The sequence below is a fragment of the Phallusia mammillata genome, chromosome 1 (genome assembly GCF_965637545.1).
Source record: "Phallusia mammillata chromosome 1, kaPhaMamm4.hap1.1, whole genome shotgun sequence".
Classification (NCBI taxonomy): domain Eukaryota; kingdom Metazoa; phylum Chordata; class Ascidiacea; order Phlebobranchia; family Ascidiidae; genus Phallusia; species Phallusia mammillata.
The window spans coordinates 36,212,093-36,231,687 of NC_137252.1; the positions used below are offsets into that span (position 1 = coordinate 36,212,093).

Consider the following 19,595-nt stretch of genomic DNA (forward strand, 5'->3'; position numbering starts at 1 on the left):
ATAAGAAACCGGCTCGTTTCCGAATTCTACACAGCAGTGTTTACTCCCCATAATTCCCAATTACCTTGAACAAGCGCCCGATCCACAAAAATCGATCCCGCTCAAATATTGGTTTGAACGCGTAAAAGCAAATCACCATAAACGATTAAATATCGGCAGGTGTGGGTGAAATGAAAACGACAGGAAATATTAAATTGTTAATTTGCCGTTATCAATTTGAAAAGACCTGGCGATATTACATATTTAAACTTTATTGAAACACCTGAACCCAATTATCGTTCACATATGTGCTTTGTACTTTTCATGACGCGAAATTGGTTGGGAAAGTGGAAGCTGCATAGAATCCAGTTGCAGAGTTAAGTTGGTTTAAAGGTTGGCTGCGTGCGCTGGGTTGGAACTTGGAATAAGTTTATATCTATGTGGTACATGAATACGACCGTATCGGTAAAAACATACAAGCAGAAGTAAGATATGAGGAGAACAGTTACTTGGCATGCGATTGCGGCTACAATTTTCCAAACGTAGCCTACAACCCTTCTTGCAAAGGAAGCATATTTTTGTACAAAATAGATAAAACAAACATAAACACGGCAGCAAAGCGTTTAAATGCGTTAAAAAATAGTATATATCAATGTTGTTTGCGCCTGTACTGTAAAACCTACCTGAAAGTTGCGCCATTCTATTTTAATCATAATCAACTATGTTATGAATGCCATTTTTCGGTGTTCCTGATGTAAAAACTGCAGCGCCCGCCAAATACCACAAACTACCATTCGGGCGGGGAACTCCCTGATATTTGCACGTTGTTTTGTTTTCTGTAGTAAGTTGTGATTGTGATGGAACAATAAAGGACTTCGAACAATGCGATAATGTTTACTGTTGGCGGATCGGAATATCCGGCACCTACGCAACATGCTGTTTCTAACGTTGGTCAAATACCGTGAGTATAATGTAGTGGCACAAAAAGTGGTAACATAATGTTGCCAAACTGAATTAAAGGGAATTATTGAGTTTGTAATTTGCTTTTTTTTAGGATTGCATTTATTCTTTAAACATTATAGTTTCTATTCTTGTGGCGTTTTACCAGATTAAAACGAAATGTCTAAACTACACCAGAAAATGATGCTTGTGCAATTTCTGGTTCTTGTAAAATCAAAAAAACATTGGCTATAAATATCAGTTTCTCACCATCATGCATATTGATAAATGGTAAATGGTATCTCTATATGTGCACTAAAAACATTAGCGAGCCCCAAAATCTTTGTTGAACTAAAAACTCAATATGTTGGGAAATATAAAATATTTTTGCAACATGTTTGTTGTAGAATTGTTGGGGAATATCTTGAGCTAAATGTTCTCCCAATCGATGGTGCTCCACAGTTTGGTGCAAGTGCCGTCCACTTTGATTCATCATTTGAGCTACTGTGGGTGGGCAATCAACATGTGAGTTTTAACATTGCTTCTATTTAGAAAATGACAGCTATGATATTTCTCCTAAATTGAACCACAACAGAAAAGTTGTGCTCATTAATATTTATGTTTACCAGGAACAGCAATGTTGTAAAAATGTATATTAGGTGTTTTTTAGGCAGAAATCCTTTATCACCATAAAACAATTCTTTATTATTTGATTTTTTTCATGAAAACTACAAAGCAATTGTAAAAGCCAATAGATGATAAGCTACATATTTCTCATCACCAGCTGCACTAACAATATGTGCTGTCTGACATTTTGATTCATATGTCTTGAAATTGCACAGTTCCCCTTAAAAATAAATTCACGTCGCTATTTTGCAAGCGCACCAAACCTCCAATTTAGTTAAATTTGTCACAGCAGTTTGGGCCTATCATGTTTTACCTGCAGCTCATAAACGAAAGTACCAGATTTGTTTATTCGCTTCACGAATGGTTAATTGGAGCCAAATTCCAGCTATGATTCAATGCAAATCTGTTGGCATGTCAAGTTTTTTTAATGGGAAGAATTAGGTACTATGTTAATATGTGCGTTGTCCTACAAAGCGTTGTTTTTAGGGTCATGTCACCTCATACTATGGACCAACCAATCAAAAATACACGTCATTTCAAGTTCATCCGTCGAACCCCGTTGTTGAAATATTGACAATTGGTGACAGAATTTTGTCGCTTACAAAAAACAGTCTGCGATGTTCGTTAAATCGTGGAGTCACTCAATTTGAGTTTACGTAAGATATAATGTCAACTACTTGGATGTGCATTGTAAAATAACAACAAATAAATGTATAGCTGAATAAGAGTGTGACTAAAATCTTCGTCTGAGTGATAAAGAGAAATTTAGACCATTGGTCATGTTGTCACATATAAACTGCCGCAAACATGACTTGGTGAAGCAGTTTGGTGGATTTCTGTTTTTCAGAAATGATATTTTACAAAACACTCAATGTATGTCTTTGAGGAAGGACAGTAATATTTTACTTGGTGGAAAGAACACAGCGTTAATTGAGTACGACATTAACACAGAAACAATGACAAAGAAGTAAGTTTGTAACATAAGTTCCTGTTTTTGAATCAAAGTTGTAACATTTGTAACATAATGTTTTAGAATTGCTCTGACCGACGACCAGGCAACTGCAATATTCAGGAGTACTTCAAAGTTTTTATGTTGTGGAACTTATAATGGAAAGGTAGGAGGTTTTATTGTGAAACTTTATTTTTGTTGACAAATCAGAAATTTAGGCACACTATTCACGGTTTGGAATAATTTGAGCAAAAAATGTGCGTGCGCTTTATTTTATCTCCGTTTAATTGCTTTTACATTTTAACTTTGTGTCGCCTTTTTTACCTTTGTGCGTCACCTAGTTGTATGCCTTCTGTTGCTTTTGATTCTTATAACCTGATGATGTCAATAGCACTTGTTGAAATGTCGTTATGTTCTACACCAGGGGCGGGCAACAAACGGCCCGCAACGGGATTTTGAGCGGCCCGCAGACAGTTTCTGGTCTTACATGATAACGTGGCCCGTGGCCACAGTCTGCCGAATCCCCCACTACTTGCTTACTACGTCAAATTATAGTTGTAACAAACAGTAACGCTCCCCAATAACAGAAAAACTTTCCCGCCGTTGTTACTATTGCACCATACGTCCATTGTTACGACATAACTGCCAACCTTGTGCATGGCCTGCTTTCACGGTTTCCTTTGTTTCCACATGTGTACCCTAATTAGTATTTCAGCAGTATCTAAGTCTGTGGTATATGCATTAAATTTGCTGTGGTGAATAATTTTATGTTGTATCAGTTAGATTGTTTGGACTGTATTGTAGTTGCGACGTTCTTGATTGTATTTAGTTTAGGTGGTCAAAAATCCGTTTTAAATCACTGGATAAATACGCCATTAGTGTATCGATTCAGGAATCCGGCCCGCCAAGTACTTCATTTTCCCATATCAGGCCCGCCGACTGGAGAAGTTGCCCGCTCCTGTTCTACACACATATACTGGCTCTGATTTTTTTGCTCAAATCAGAAATGTAACTAAAAGTTTTAAAGTTACACAAGTTGCAGTATCATCTTATAAAACCTGTGTTTGTGTTTTGAAATTTTGGTGTTGTATTTTAAATTTGTTAAAAACTATTATGTTTGTAAAGGCACTGCTCAAAATCTAGGAAAATTCTAAATACTTTGTGGTTTCCTTCAAAGCACTATTGCACCCTTGACACTTGGTTTTCACATGTTAGAGCGATGATTGTTTAGGTTCATAAATCACCTCTGCCGCACTCATACAACCGGGCGGTGTTTTTATTATGTAGAGTTCTAACAGTTGTAAATAGTTGTCATTGTGTTTTTATGCTGTTAAATGTCATGCAAGTGTAGGGATATATGTGGATAGTAATTATGGCAATTGATGTAACCAAATTGAGATTTAGTAAATGGCAATAGTGAACATTGCACATGGGAAAGTAACTTTTCTAGTTGCCTTGCTGAGAAACTGTTTGTAGGTTTCTTACCACATGGTTTTGTGTTTGTTGGAAATTAACTATGTGATTTTGCAGGTGATACTTCGTGACAGTGACTCGTTGCAAGTTGTCCGCACACTTGACGCACATACTGGCACTTTGTCAGATTTTGATGCCAACGGTCACTTGTTGATAACGTGTGGCTTTTCACAACGATCTGGGTAAACTACCATTTTCTCCACAAATTTGAAAAGTTTTCCAACAATTCATTGTTTCAGGTCGAGCAATCAGGGTTCACAGCATCTAAGTCTTGATCCCTTTGTAAAAGTTTATGACCTTAGAATGATGAGGTCGTTATCCCCTATACAATGTGTTGTCCAACCTTCATTTCTGAGGTAAGATACAATTATCTTAACTTGACATATAATTGTTTGGTTGACATTTCATTTGGTGGATATTCCAATGTAACTAATCTGTGTCAAGTTATCAGTATTATACACAGCTTTACACAATATCCGTTGTTAACAATCTGTGAAAACCACGACAAACAGAATCAGCCTGAGAAATTTTTACCCGAAGCCACTGTTGATTTGTTTATGTTTAATTTAGGTTTTTGTCGACCTATACACGTCGAATGCTTGTGATGTCACAAGCCGGGCAGTTTTTGTTAATTGAAGACAACGCAGCAATAACACCCACAACTCCAATATATCAGGCAAACTTGATGGCTGCAAGTATCGTAAACTTGGATATATCACGTTCAATGCAAGCTATTGCATTCGTTGACTCAGGTAAGGAATTTATTTAAAAATTGACTCAAACCTTCCGAAAGTCATTTCCAGGACTTTTATGGTGGAATATTTAATGCCACAGGTTTAAACTCCATTAAAGGTTGTATCAATTTACCTATAGCCAATTTGAGTGACATTTTATGATTTAGTCCAAAAATGATTTTTAGTTATAATTTTATCTGTTTGTATGAAGAACATGTTTATTTTGCAGGTGGTTGTTTACACATGTGGTCTGCGAGTGCTAATCCGACTTTCAACAAGTTTCAAAAGGATCCTCAGTTTCCAGATGTTGCTGAAACATTAGATTCAATTGATATTGACAATGAAATGGTTTGTGATTGTTTTGGAGAATACTTACAACACTGAAAATTGCACTGTAATGCTGACATGGCAATCTGTAGTTAGGTGCTGTGCATTAATTAACATCATGGTATGCCAGGCCTTTCGAAGGCCTTATACCAGGGGTTGGCAATTCATTTTTAAAAGGGGCCACTTAAGAAACCTAACTTATGTCTGAGGGCCAAGCCAACGATAACTTGGTTAAACTTTATTCTACATTTGAGCGTTGTAATGCGAATATTTATAGTTTGCATAAAAAATAAGCGGGCAAATTGACATGGAAAATAGCAATTTAGCTTGCAATATTACGCTGAAATGTTAAAACTCAAAGTTTTTATTTAATTAGGTTGATCAAATTCGCGTTTAAGCTTTTAAGATGGCAGATTTATCTGTTTTTCCCATCCCCGCTGAATTATTTTGACACAAAAGAGCACTATAGGCTTTATCGCGTAACAAACAGCTTGTGTTCTATGACGATTTTGACCAGCATCACACGTAGCTGTTCGGCTACGCATGTGCATCACTACGCAATCATATCTAACAAATGGCTTTTTAAAATAACAGCAAATTTGCCGTATTTCATGCATAGCATAAATAGACCTATATTGGATTGATGTTTTAATTGACCTAAACCTCACGCGGCCCGGACAGGGACAGCCAACGGGCCGGATGTGGCCCACGGGCTGTAAAATGCCCAGGTCTGCCTTATACCGAATCAAGTCGGTCTCCCAAGCATTTCCTTATGACAAGGCACAGGCTAAAAAAATTCACCCTGCAGTAAGATTGACATAATTAATTCACAGACTCCACTGTCGGTTATCGCGATGCCGTACTGCCAGGAACCCCTGCTTTCTGACTGGCCCCAGGAGTATTGCGTCCCTGTCAGTCGTAGACCTCCTCCCATCAACCCTGAGCTGCTGCGAAGTATGAAAGTTGTTCAAGGGATCGGATACGCTCCGAATCCTGGCAACCGAAAGAGAAACCAGGTAAACTGATTCTGGGGAAGGGAACCCAGTTTGTTTTTGTCCGTATTTTTTTCTTCTTTATTTCATTTTTTCTGATTCTGTCTAACGCTGAGTTTGTTCCATGCGTTTGGTCAAGAAAGAGTGCTTTGAATTTATTCAAATTTACAGAGATGTTAGTTAGTTATCCAAATTTGATCCAAAATTTCATATGTGTAGGTCAAATGATGTGTATAGTAAATAGGATATAGAATATATAAATGGAAGTATAATAGAAAACCACCTTTCTAGTTAGCAATTCATTTCGTCAAGTCTTTCCATGTGATTTAATAGAAGTAATCGGCTGAAATGATTCTTAGCTAATTGTAGCCTACAGTTTTGGATTCAGCATGAGATTTGTGATTCGCCAGATTTTTTCAGCAACATTTTTGTAAACAAATAATGACTTTACTAAAAAGCAACCAAAATCTTATTATTCGAATTTGTCATGTAAAATTCTTCGCTGCAACTGCTGGCTAAACTTTACTAATAATGTCTGTCTTTCAGGTTCCTTATAAACTTAAGGATATTTCGTTGCAAGACGCAAAAGGAAAGAAAGCAGCAGTTCCTGATTCTCCACTGGGTAGAGACGAACAACCGCATTTGTTCATGGTCCCAAAAAAATATAGAAAGGTGATGTTTCTCTGTTTTTCTTAGTAAGCAATGAGGTTTTTTATGTTTGTGGTGTTATCCAGACAATGTAGTTTTAACTGATGATAGAAAGTAAAGCTAAAGAATGAACGACTAAGTTGTTTTTTCTGAACTTACATCTATTGCTATAAGGCTCATTAGTCTTCATCCACCAAGCAACGGACTGGGTGATTCCAGCTTTAAGTTTTAATTACGAGTGTTGATAGAAACTACTTGTAATATCATGCCATTTTTGTAATTGTCAAGCATAACTTACTTTTAGCTGTTTAAGTTGACAGCAACCTAATAATGTCTTAAGCTTTTATGATTTTATAAGCAGAATAAACTAAACCACCAAACTGTTGCAGGTGATATTTAAATATTCCAAACTCGGTTATGAGGAAAATGAAATGATCCAACATTACAACAAAACAAATTTTCCCGGCTTGGACCCGAACATTCCGAATGCTTATTGCAATTGCATGTTGCAGGTATGTTTTGTGTTGTAACAACGTCTGTTGCAACATTGTTATATTATAGATTACACAGGTTTTGAAGTCAACTGGCACTATTCTGTGATAATCTGGCGAATGTTAAGTAAAAAGCTTAGTTAGTTTGACTTGATGCTTCTGCATCTTAGTTTTATTGCCATACTTATAATTGAGGATGGGCCAAACTTGCAAATGTTCTGTTTGTTCCCAACACCGAACATCAAATGTTGATGTCCAGGGCATTGTGATGTCCCAAAAATTTCCAATTCAATGCTAGTTTTGTAGCTTTCGAAATGGGGTATTTGGCTGTACAGGCCCCAGAAGTATGTGTTTTTCTATTATGTAATGCATTTAAAAACAGTCATTCTATTTTTGAATATCTTTCAAACACTAGTTTTTTAAGTTAGCAGAGCATGAACATGCAAATTTAATGCTCGGGTCAGTTTGTACAACTGTTAGGCCGAGCACCGAGCATCAAAAACAGCGATGCTTAGTGCCGAGATCCCTACTTACAATGGAAGTTGTGGAGGTTCATACGGGTATATATTTTACACCATGAAAATAATCATGTTTCTTTTTTATTTTTCTTATTAGGTTCTTTACTTTATCGAACCCCTTCGTTGTGGTTTACAAAGTCACCACAATTTAAACAAGGAATTTGATCTTGCTGAAGAACTGGGATTTCTATTCTTTATGCAGGATTCCGCTACTTCTGGTGTTTTACTTGTAAGTTCAGATGACGCATTAGCATTGTGTGTTTAAACATTATTTTGTTTTAATGTTATTATAAAACCAGATTTTGATGTTAGTTTTAGCCCAAATTAATAAATCATTGTAACTGTGCCCATTAATAAACTTATGCAGGTTAAAGTATATTGCAGTATATCATCTACTTGATTTGATCCTAAATGTCCATCCTTTCATGTGCTTGTCTTGTAAAACATTTAACTAACAAATTCACATGTTTTAGGGGTTTATGTCTACCCATGAGTTTATGCTGGAGGAAACAATCATGCTTAATATCATCTTAACGAGTGGCTCAATATAAAATAAATCAATGTGCTCTATTAACAACATAGGTCAATAGTATGTAAAATGTTAGCTTGGTAAAACCTACCTTCGTGCTTGCAGAAGCAACAACATCTTGTTGTGTTGGGCTTGAATCTGATTTTAAAAAAAATAAAAAATTTTCACTTGAAATTTTGTTTTTAAAGGCAAGCAATTTTCTCCGGGCATTCAGGACCATCCCGGAAGCTACAGCTCTCGGACTTTTACAAAACTCAAACAAATCAGAACAATTGTCCACTGGAGGGAGTAGCAATCTTGGTCATTTGATTCAGAACTGGAATCGATTTATTCTCCAGCAACTCCACTCTGTAGGTTTTCTTGTCATGTTTTAATTTTTTGAGCTAATTATGGGTCCCCTTTCCTGAAGGGGACACATATTGATTTTACTCAAATTGTTAGTTTTTTTTGTTTTTGTTTTCTTCCCAAAGTTTGTCCGACTCGTTTTTCCATCAAATGTTTGATGGATGTGGCTGAAATTTACACAGATGGTAGATATAGTTATGTAGATGTGCATCCCACTTTGTTTTTGTTGATAACCCCAGTATTTACCCCGCTAGCCCCCTAAAATAGGTGAGTTTTTAAACAGTGTCAGAATTGGCTGAAATTTGGATTTCTTGTTTTGTATGCCATTTATAGTTGTCGATTGTTGTGTTCAACCCTGTAGCCCTAACGTTTACCCTACAAGTCCCTAAAGTGTAAAACGTATTTGTATGTTACTGGGCACCACAAACGAAAGATTTCTTTGGCGCAATAGTGTTACATAGGCAACAAGTTGTATGTTGCTCGTTGGTGGGTTGCTTGGTGGACGTTTTTGCGCCATGACAGTTAGGGGCTTGTTAACAGCCCCATGACGTCAGAAACATTAACGGTTGTTGCTCAAAACACCTCTAGTAGTCGAAATTTTAAACATTGGCGGATTGGGCTGAAATTTTGCAGTACTATTGATTGAGTCATTGTGGTTTTTATATATTTTTTAGTTTGTGTGTCGAACCCAATTAGTTACCCTACTAGCCCCCTTTTTTAAAAAACGTTAAATAGGACATACTTCAAACAATATCTGGGGTGAATCTAATTTTGTAGTTTGTATTCTACATAGTATTATTATTTAAGCCCAGTGCCGATCACTGTGTTTTACCTTGCAACCCCCGACTTTCTCATGGTTATCTCTTGAATGCATTATCTGCAACCTTGCATGTGTGGGGACCCATGAGTTTGTGCTTGCAGAAACGACTAAAGTTATAAAAGACGATGGCTAATATGGGACCCAATACAAAATAAGCATAGGAAATATATTTATGTTTTAAAATAGGTTATAGTGTATATGCAAGGGCAATATGTGCTAAGCCACCCTTCTAATTTTTATTTTTAGGAAACTATTCCAGTCAACAAGGAGGAAAGTCCTGATGTCATAATCCTTGACCCTGATGAATTGGAAGAAAATGTTGACAGCAAAAATCAACGTGGTAATTATTTCACATCAAATATTGAAACTGGTAACATTTTATAGCTGAAAGTTATAAAGATCGGAAGTATAAATAAATGTGTTTAACGTTGCAATAGCATTTTTGTGTGGAATGCATCTAACCCAGCCCTACTTATTGTAAATCATAGAGCGGCAGGCTTATTGAAAGCGTTATAGTCAATAAAAAATCTAATTGGCAGTGGGGTTTAATATTTCTAGCCTTTTGCTTTCCATATGGAATGCCATTTTATATTTTATACTTCTGATCTTTATAATTTTAACTATCAATGAACTAGTAAAAAAAATATCTTAATTATGGGTCCCCTTCCCTAAAGGGGACACATATTGATTTTACTCAAATTGTTTGTTTGTTTTTCTTTCTTTTTTTTCTTTCATTTTTTTTTCTCCCCAAAGTTTGTCCGACTCGTTTTTCCATCAAATGTTTGATGGATTTGGATGAAATTTACACAGATGGTAGATGTAGTTATGTAGATGTGCATCCCACTTTGTTTTTGTTGATAACCCCAGTATTTACCCCGCTAGCCCCCTAAAATGGATGTTTTTACCCCGAAGTTTGTCCGACTCGTTTTTCCATCAAATGTTTGATGGATTTGGCTGAAATTTACACAGATGGTAGATATAGTTATGTAGATGTGCATCCCACTTTGTTTTTGTTGATAACCCCAGTATTTACCCCACTAGCCCCCCAAAATGGGTGAGTTTTTAAACAGTGTCAGAATTGGCTGAAATTTGGATTTCTTGTATAGTATGCCATTTATAGGTGTCAATTGTTGTGTTCAACCCTGTAGTCCTAACGTTTACCCTACAAGCCCCTAAAGTGTAAAACGTATTTGTAGGTTACTGGGCACCACAAACGAAAGATTTCTTTGGCGCAATAGTGTTACAAGGGCAACCAGTTGTATGTTGCTCGTTGGTGGGTTGCTTGGTGGTCGTTTTTGCGCCATGTTAACGGTTGTTGCTCAAAACACCTCTAGTGGTCGAAATTTTAAACATTGGCGGATTGGGCTGAAATTTTGCAGTACTATTGATTAAGTCCATGTGGTTTTTGTATATTTTTAGTTTGTGTGTCGAACCCAATTAGTTGCCCTACTAGCCCCCTAAAATGGGTCAGTTTTTTGAAACGTTAAATAGGACATACTTCAAACAATATCTGGGGTGAATCTTATTTTATAGTTTGTATTCTACATAGTATTATTATTTAAGCCCAGTGCCGATCACTGTGTTTTACCTTACAACCCCCGACTTTCTCATGGTTATCTCTTGAATTGCATTATTTTCAACTTTGCATGTGTGGGGACCCATGAGTTTGTGCCTGTAGAAACGACTAAAGTTATAAAAGACGATGGCTAATATGGGACCCAATACAAAATAAGCATAGGAAATATATTTATGTTTTAAAATAGGTTATAGTGTATATGCAAGGGCAATATGTGCTAAGCCACCCTTCTAGTTTAAAACTCACAGTTAATCAGTGTTATTGTGGATGAATTGTGATTTAATATATTGCTTACACTGAACCTGCTTTGTCGGTATTTACAGAATCATCCAGCGAGCCAAAATCGTTAATTGACAAACTTTTTGGATCTGAGATGAAAATTTCCACACAATTTCGCAACGGTCGAACTACAGAACGGAAAACATCTCAGTTCCTTTTCAATCTTACTTTCCCATCAGTTGGAAAACCTGGTGCGAAAATATTTTGTTGTGTTTACAAATTTCTGTCAGGCAGAATTATTTTTTTATATGATACAAACAGTGGTGGGATTCAAATTTTTTGTCAGCGGGTTCTATCAGAAAGGTCATATGTTTCAGCCGGTTCTGTTACAAAAAGTCCATTGACAGTAACCAGTAATGCTCACCGGTTTGCTGATCTCATAAAATTTCATGAGACGGTTCTATAGAACCAGTGCAAAACCGGCTAAATCCCACCACTGGATACAAGTGCTTTTTATTGTGTAAAATTTTTGCAGGTGAACCCCCCAAATATGTCCCGTTTTCAACAATTATTCGTAACAGCATCTGTTCTCAAGTTCACACAAAATCGTGGGATGAAGTGAGCGAGACCTATCAACCAATGGTAGGTTACTCAGGTTTTGCTTTTAATTGAAGTAGCTGAGCAAACTGAGTGTTTAGCTGCTCATTCCAGCAACCTTGTCTTCATAAATAAGCTGTCGCTGCCAGGCATAATGTATTGACAGACATGTGGCTCTTCAACCAGTTTTTATTACAGGTTTCCACATATCGGACAAGATACCTTTATCAGGGTAATGACATAATTTAAAACACAAATCTGCTATAAAGCAACAAAGGCGATAAAAACACACAAAAATGCAGTGAAAGAAAGCTTGACTTACAATAAAAACTGCTGGAAGAGTTACGTATTTGTTAACTTGTCTTTATGTCGATGATGATTTGTGGCATGTGCTTATGTCAGTCGAATGTCGCCTGCAGTTGATCTAGGAAACAGGTTTTTGTGGCTCACTATTCTGCAAAAAAGTTTTGATCCACAATGTAGAAATCATTGTTGGTGCTTTCTTTTCAATTCTTACCATTAAATAGAAATGTAAATGAACAAGTGAACTTTTAATGTTTAGATCCAGACCAAAACCCCATGTACTTTGCCCGATATTTTGGCACTCAACTGCTCACTGATGAGAGACGAAAACTTCCATTTCTGGAAAGTGAGTTTGTTTGAAATTTGAAAACAGTTTTTTACTTTATTGTGTGTAGTTTTCACTATGACCTGTTTATCCGTTTGTTGTCAGGTTCAAACTGAATTGTTTAGTGAGAAAATGGAAAAAAAGTTGGAGGAAAGTCGGAGCCGTCGAACATCGAATGTTGATTCACAAAAAACAACTCAGCTCTCATCCAGTGATGCTTGGTATGTATTTTTCCCTGAACGCTGTGTTTCTTTTATTGTGTTAAAAACTAATAACACAGGAACTCACAAGTTGCCCGATTTAGGAATTCCCGGTAGGTGGCGCAACGGAACACAGGCGTTTACGGCAACAATAATAGCTGAGTCAGCATGCTACAAACTGCTGTAATTTTTTTTTTTTTTTTTTTTTTTTCACGGGGTTCGAACCCAGGACTCTCCCGGGGACGAATCCCGATCAGGGTTTTTTATGTCTGTATATGGGTCAGGCGCGCCAGACCGTTCGGCCAAGCTCCTGCCCCAAACTGCTGTAATTATTGTCACCGTAAACGCCTGTGTTCCGTTGCACCACCTACCGGAAATTCCCAAACCGGGCGTCTTGTGAGTTCCTGCGTTAGTAGCTCTGCCTGTTTGTTGCTGGTTTTTATTGTGTATGTTGCTGTTGCTTGTGTTTCAACGGTTTGAGACTTCCCTCACCTGTATATACAAATAATATTGGGTACCTGGCTCAGGGTCAAACTGTAAGAGCTGAAACCTTGCGCCAAATAAACTGTTGTTTCAGGAACGTTTTTGCTGAGCGAGAAGGACTCGACTTTTCGTTCGAACGGAATTCATTATCAGGCTGGGTTCCATTGAACCTGAAAATGTCAATCAAAGAAAACCAAGAACTCGTGGTTCAATCTGACAACGATTGGGGTAAATTGTTGTGATGTAACGAATCGGCTAAATTTGGGTTCGGCCGAAACCGAATATTCGCAAAAATGACTGATTCGGCCGAATAAATTGGGCAAACAGAATATTCGGTACATCCCTAGTAAATTGATGTTTGTGTTGCGATTTGATGAAATCTCTAATGTCTAATATTCTACAGATGAACCAAAGGAGGCCACTGAAAATTTGGAGTAAGTGTTAGATTTTAACCTTCATGATCGTGGATAATATGAGTTTTATCGACGCAGGTTTGTAGAGTACGAGTTGTATTGCACAGTTGCTCACGTCAACGACCCGAGGACCGGTGGAAATCTCGTCGCTCATATTAATGTGGGGAAAACTTTCCACCAACGCAAAGAGGTGCTGTGTCTCTGAGCTGTATAACTCACTGAACCAGTATTTTTTAAACTTTTGCACAGGCCTCAAAAAATTTCACAGACCCACGATTGTGTAAATTTGTGTTTTGTTACGTTAACTACATATTGTCCAGTAAATTACAATTTTAAAACTTTTCACCAAAGTTACAACTCAAGTTTTGTTGAATTATAAACAGCATAAAAAAAGTTTACCATTAAAACAGCCTAAAAAATAAACGGTTTACCATAAAAACAGCCTAAAAAATAAACGGTTTACCATAAAAACAGCCTAAAAAATAAACGGTTTACTATAAAAACAGCCTAAAAAATAAACGGTTTACCATAAAAACAGCCTAAAAAATAAACGGTTTACCATTCAAACAGCATAAAATAATTTTAAAGCTTTACACGTACGACCATATATTTGTTAAGTTGGTTAATATTGTTTTATACCAGGGTAGCTTCATATATGACAAGACTAATATGATATAAGTGCGAGGAACTTAAGTTTTTTTGCACGCAACAAAGCCGGTTAAAATCGTCGCTGGTTTAAACACATGATTTGATTCCAGGGCGTCACTCACACGCAGTGGTATTTATTCAACGATTTTCAAATAAGCGCAATTGACAAAGAGGAAAGCGTCGATTTTGACCTTAAGTGGAAAGTCCCCTGCGTGTTTTACTACATGAGGAAGGACATTAATGAGAGGTTGGTTTAACTCGTAATTTGATTCGAATTGTGGGTGTTTATGTTTTCATGGAAAACTCACAAGACAGGAACACTTGAAGTTGGTTGGATGTCGAAACATTTCAATGACGGGTTTTGCTTAATTGTGGTAACCGTCGTAGTTTAATTGTGTGAACCGGTGTGATTTGTTTATTTTTTTAATCCCCTTTTCTGGTTCACAGACACAAAATTCAGATCAACTTTCCGTTAACCTCAAAAATCCTGCTCCCGACCCCAAGTATTTCGAAAGGTCGACATCGGTTGAGTTCAAGTGTGGAACCGAGAAGTCCTCCTGCAGCGATGACTTTCACACCTTTGTTACCCCATGAAGTTCCCACTAAACCAGGGATGCTCATCGCTTTAGATGCCGAGTTTGTTACACTCAACGCTGTACGTTTGTTAACTTGCTGGTTTGCTTCATGTTAATTGCGCTGATAGCGAAGGTTTGTTCGATTGATTCGGACCTGACTTTACACTCTGTGTCAGTAGTTTTTTCAATAAATGCAACCACTAAGTAGCCAGTTGCTGGACCTGACCTTATGTCAAACAGCCCTAAAACGCTTTGTTGAAGACCAATTGTTTATTGTGTTGGTTGTCTTGGGATCCGGGTTCGGACTCCAGTTTCAGGTTCGTTTACAACTGTGATGTTTTTCCGGCTGGTTTTATCCCCGAATCCGCAAATGTGTATTCGGAGAGCGAATTTTCGAAATTTACGGAATCTTCTTATAAAATACTTTAAACAGGAAGAAGCGGAATTACACAGCGACGGAACGCGTTCCACAATAAAACCGAGCCATCTTCTTGTTGCTAGGATAACCGTTGTTAGGGGAGAGGGCGATGAGGAAGGTTCCCCGTTTATCGACGATTACATTTCAACTCAGGAGCAGGTTGTCGATTATCTCACCAAGTTCTCAGGTGACATGTTGATTTAATTAAGCTACAAACTAGAGATGTACCGAATTTTTTACAGTTTTGCCGAATAAATTCGGTAAACCGAATATTCAGTACATCTCTACTGCAGACCTAAAAAATTTGCACGATTTTAAAGTAACCCACGCTTATCTTCTTAACTAAAGAGACGATTTAAAAACAAACAAACAAACAAACAACACAAGTTGTCTACTACAGGGGTCCGCAACCTTTTTTGCACTGCGGACCGGTTTAAAACTGAAATTTTTATCACGGACCGACCTTCAAAAACCACAAATGTTTAGCACTGAAAACTGATTACAATTATTATGGGTCCCCTTCTATGAAGGAGACACATATTGTTTTTGTCCGTATTTTTTTTTCTTTTTTCTGTCTAACGCTGGTTTGTTAAACGCGTTTGGTCAAGAAAGAATGCTTGAAATTTATTCAAATTTGCACAGATGTTACATATTAATCCAAATTTGATCCTCCTGAAGTTTGACCCCCAATGACCCAGCGGTTCACCTACAGGCCCCCAAAACGTACAAATTTTAAAACGGCTGTACTGACTAAAGTACATCATCTAGGAGTTATGTGCTCTGTTGGTTGGTGCAATGTGATGTTTTCTAAAGAATTTTCTAACTTTTAACAGGATTTACCCATTTTTACCCCCTAAACCCCAAAATATTCGTTTCTGTCTAACGTTGGTTTGTCAAACGCGTTTGGTCAAGAAAGAGTGCTTTAAATTTATTCAAATTGACACAGATGTTAGCTATTGTTTAAAACCTGATCCTCCTAAAGTTTGACCCCAAATGATCCAGCGGTTCACCCACAAGCCCCCAAAACGTAAAATTTGAAAACGGCTGTACTGACTAAAGTACATGATCTAAGAGTTTCATGCTTTGTTGGTTGGTGCAATGTAAGGTATTCTAAATACTTTTCTAATTTTTTATTGGATTTACCCATTTTTTACCCCTTTAACCCCGAAATAATCGTCACCCCTTAAATCCCGAAATAATCTTATTTGGTTTCAGGCCAGAAATACAAGCCCTAATGTGCTAAAATTTTAAACAATTGTTTGCAGTAGGTTACTGGTTTAGTATTCAAGAATTTGCCTTAATCGGCCAAATAATGACTTTCACAGCCCATAGTTTGTGTACACTGTCAGTCAGACAGAAGTCCCAAGGGAGTCATTCACTGGTTTACGATTAAAACGGTTTTGTGCAGAGCGGGAGTGCTCAGCTTGACGTCCGGACAGACGTTTTAAGCGACAGTCTTTTCAGTGATTAGAAATCAGCTGTTTTTGCGCAGCAATGCCATGTCGTTTTATAAGTTATCACTCGCACTTTCAGCGAACGTTTTACGCCTAAGACGTAATTTAAATTCGATAAAAGTGCTTCGGTTTTGTAAATGCCAAGCAAAACATTGTTGATCAACATAAAGGTGAAAAAATAAACATAATTTCTTTTTATCGCCGTGATAAATAGTCTTTAAATTCTCGTTGTCAGCTTGGCCACCGCATGACCACAGGTCACTAAAGGTCAACTTGTAGGTATTACAAACACAGTTAAGATCGAATTTTCGAATGTTTTTGACAAATCAATACTCAAATATAAATTAGGCAAACCGGTATTGTTTTACACTAAGTCTGCTTGCTATTGAAAAAGGGTGTCAAAAGAGGTTACTAAAGGTCAGTGAGAGATTACTAAAGCTCAATGGTAGTCGTTTTGCGAAACAAAGTTAAGTAAAAAACAATTTGTTATGTATACCAGTGCAGCAAATGGCTGTTTAATTTATAGTGTCTGTAATATAACTATTAAGGTTTTGTAGGAAAATTTGTTTAAAACCCGACGTTGGACGACAATATCTGGGTCGAAGCAAGAGATTAAATTGAAGTATTTGTATCGTTTTTTTTTAAGTTTTTGTAATTTTATGACAATAATCTAAAAATCACCGCAACATTTGTTTACCGTAAATCCGCACAAACACGCGTGTGGGGACCCATCAGTTTTTGTTTACAAAAACAATCATATGTGTAGATCAAATGATGTGTATAGTAAATTGGTAAATATCGTATAGAATATATAAAATGGAAGTATATCAGAAAGCCACTCTTCTAGTTACAACTTTGATTCAGTGTGAACCTTGAGAAAGTTTTATACGGCCCGGTAACAAACCCCTCACGAACCGGCTTCGCGCCGCGGCCCTGTGGTTGCCGACCACTGGTCTGCTATACCTAAACTAACAGAACATTAAGTTGTAAATCAGTCCACCTGTTTATTTGCTTGTAATTTTGTTGTCGTCAGGTCATCGCTTTTAAAAGTTTCTGTTGCTTGTTTTTTATTGTTTCTGTTGCTTGTTTTTAATTGTTTTTGTTGCTTGTTTTTAATTGTTTCTGTTGCTTGTTGTTGTTGTAGGGATAAAGCCTGGTGATTTGGATGCCTCCATTTCTTCTAAACATTTGTCGACGTTGAAACTTACTTACTGCAAACTGCGGTATCTGGTTCAATGCGGATGCGTCATTGTCGGTCATGGGCTCAGCAAGGACTTCAAAGTTATTAATATATTCGTGAGTTCAACCAATATCATACTCGTGACGTAGTTGTCCCATGAATCGAGCGCTCCTTGGCATCATTTAAAACAGTGGCCTTCAACCTATTTAGCGAAATCGCCCCCTTTCAAGGGCACTGGCTTAAAATTGCCCCCCTCTATGAGGTTGTTATTCTGTACGAAAGTTCTGCCTCTTGAGCAGATGTGGGCGGTTAGATTCACCCAGCAACATGAAAGCTTCTGTTACAGTTAAAATGTAATTTAATTGCTACTACAACATGCAGGTCTATTTCAGGCAATTCTAATACATTAAGAACAATGGGACATTACTCGGTTGAGAAGAATCCAATACATTCCACATAAACTTACACTAGATTTACCAAATTAAATGATACAAATACATCACAGTTTTCAAACGCCTGCAAACACAGTTTATGTAAATAGCAGCATGTTTAAGCTGATGCGCCCCATGTGAAAATCTGCTTTTAAGTTAAAGTTCGCTAAGTCTCACAGTTCTTGTATGTATTTATACAATCAGTAATGTTGAAATCGCCCACCAGGAAGGAAAATCCCCCAAAACCCACAAATTGCCACAAATTCCTTAGTTGAAGAACCCTCATTCAAAAAATGGCGACCAACATTGAGAAAGTTTGAAAGACCAAAAAAGGTGTAAATCCACCTGAAAGACCGTTGTTGAAGGTTTGTAACGAATATGTTTTGTTGCAGGTACCAGACGACCAAGTTCATGACACCGTCCACCTTTTCCATAAACCCCGCAAACGTTACATCTCACTAAGGTTCCTCGCATGGTACTTTCTAGGTAAGAAAAAACGTCACTTAAAACTTTTCCTATCATGTTAATGTTGATGAGTGAAAAACCTTTTTTGTGTAAAGTTTGTTTTAATTTTTCAGAACGTTAATGAATCCCAGTTTGAAACAGATAAACTGTAAATTCAATATTTTGCAGCCACTTGTTGGCGGTACTCTTTTTTGTATTTATAAATATATGACTTTTTCTATGCTTTCAAAAATCGAACCCGGAATCGTAGATTCACGTTTTTTTATATTCGTCTATTTATAAACGTAAATGTGAAATAAATGTTACGAAACTGTAGAGGAAAATTTTGGTAATTATCAAATTTAATGGTGAAAATAACGGCCGAAATATGCGTAAAAAGCGACATGCTTTATTGTTCAAACATTTTGGCAAACGCTTATGTCATCATCAAAAACGTGTGAAAAATAAATCAAGTCGCTGATAATGACATGAGCACTTGCTGAAACGTTTGAAAAATAAAGCATGTCGCTTTTTAAGTCTATTTGGGCCGTTATGTTTCTCATTAAACTTATGAACGGATCCGTATATAGTGTTCCAAATTATCAAGATGTCGTAAAGAAACCTCGATAAAAATGCTTTTTACTGAAGGCGAAAAAATCCAGAAGGATATGCACGACAGTATAGAGGATGCAAGGACGGCGTTAAAGCTCTACAAGTGAGATACAAGGAGTCCAAGACACGTCAATCAAACTTCATTAAAATGTTTACTTTGCAGGAAATACCTGGAGTTAACCGACCATGGCAAGAATATGTCGGAATTCACACAAAATATTTTAAACAAACTTTACGAGGAAGGTAGAAGGTTGGAGTGGAAAGTGCCGGAAGATGGCGCTGTTTGATTTGTTTTCGTTGTAAAGTTTACCACTGGAGGCGCCAAATAAAACGATCCGGATTTCTA

At 37.1% G+C, this 19,595-nt stretch overlaps 1 protein-coding gene across 2 annotated transcripts; it reads left to right on the forward strand.

Annotated features, from left to right (window-relative positions):
* The first annotated feature begins 754 nt into the window (after positions 1-754).
* Positions 755-19,595, forward strand: LOC145224528 (PAN2-PAN3 deadenylation complex catalytic subunit PAN2-like). 2 transcript variants are annotated; one of them, XM_080091052.1, is made up of 29 exons: positions 755-940; positions 1,326-1,443; positions 2,032-2,201; positions 2,393-2,512; positions 2,579-2,660; positions 4,025-4,149; positions 4,207-4,323; positions 4,538-4,719; positions 4,931-5,049; positions 5,862-6,044; positions 6,567-6,692; positions 7,058-7,180; positions 7,775-7,906; positions 8,395-8,556; positions 9,618-9,711; positions 11,271-11,417; positions 11,702-11,808; positions 12,326-12,412; positions 12,497-12,612; positions 13,169-13,302; positions 13,478-13,508; positions 13,566-13,677; positions 14,246-14,382; positions 14,583-14,790; positions 15,144-15,315; positions 17,727-17,878; positions 18,586-18,679; positions 19,286-19,352; positions 19,413-19,595. In XM_080091052.1, the coding sequence occupies exons 1-29, from the start codon at positions 870-872 to the stop codon at positions 19,534-19,536; spliced, it is 3,612 nt and encodes a 1,203-aa protein (XP_079947178.1). In that variant the 5' UTR covers positions 755-869; the 3' UTR covers positions 19,537-19,595. The 2 variants fall into 2 exon arrangements, with proteins under 2 accessions (XP_079947178.1, XP_079947185.1); XM_080091059.1 differs by lacking the exon at positions 2,032-2,201 and having other exon boundaries at positions 874-940.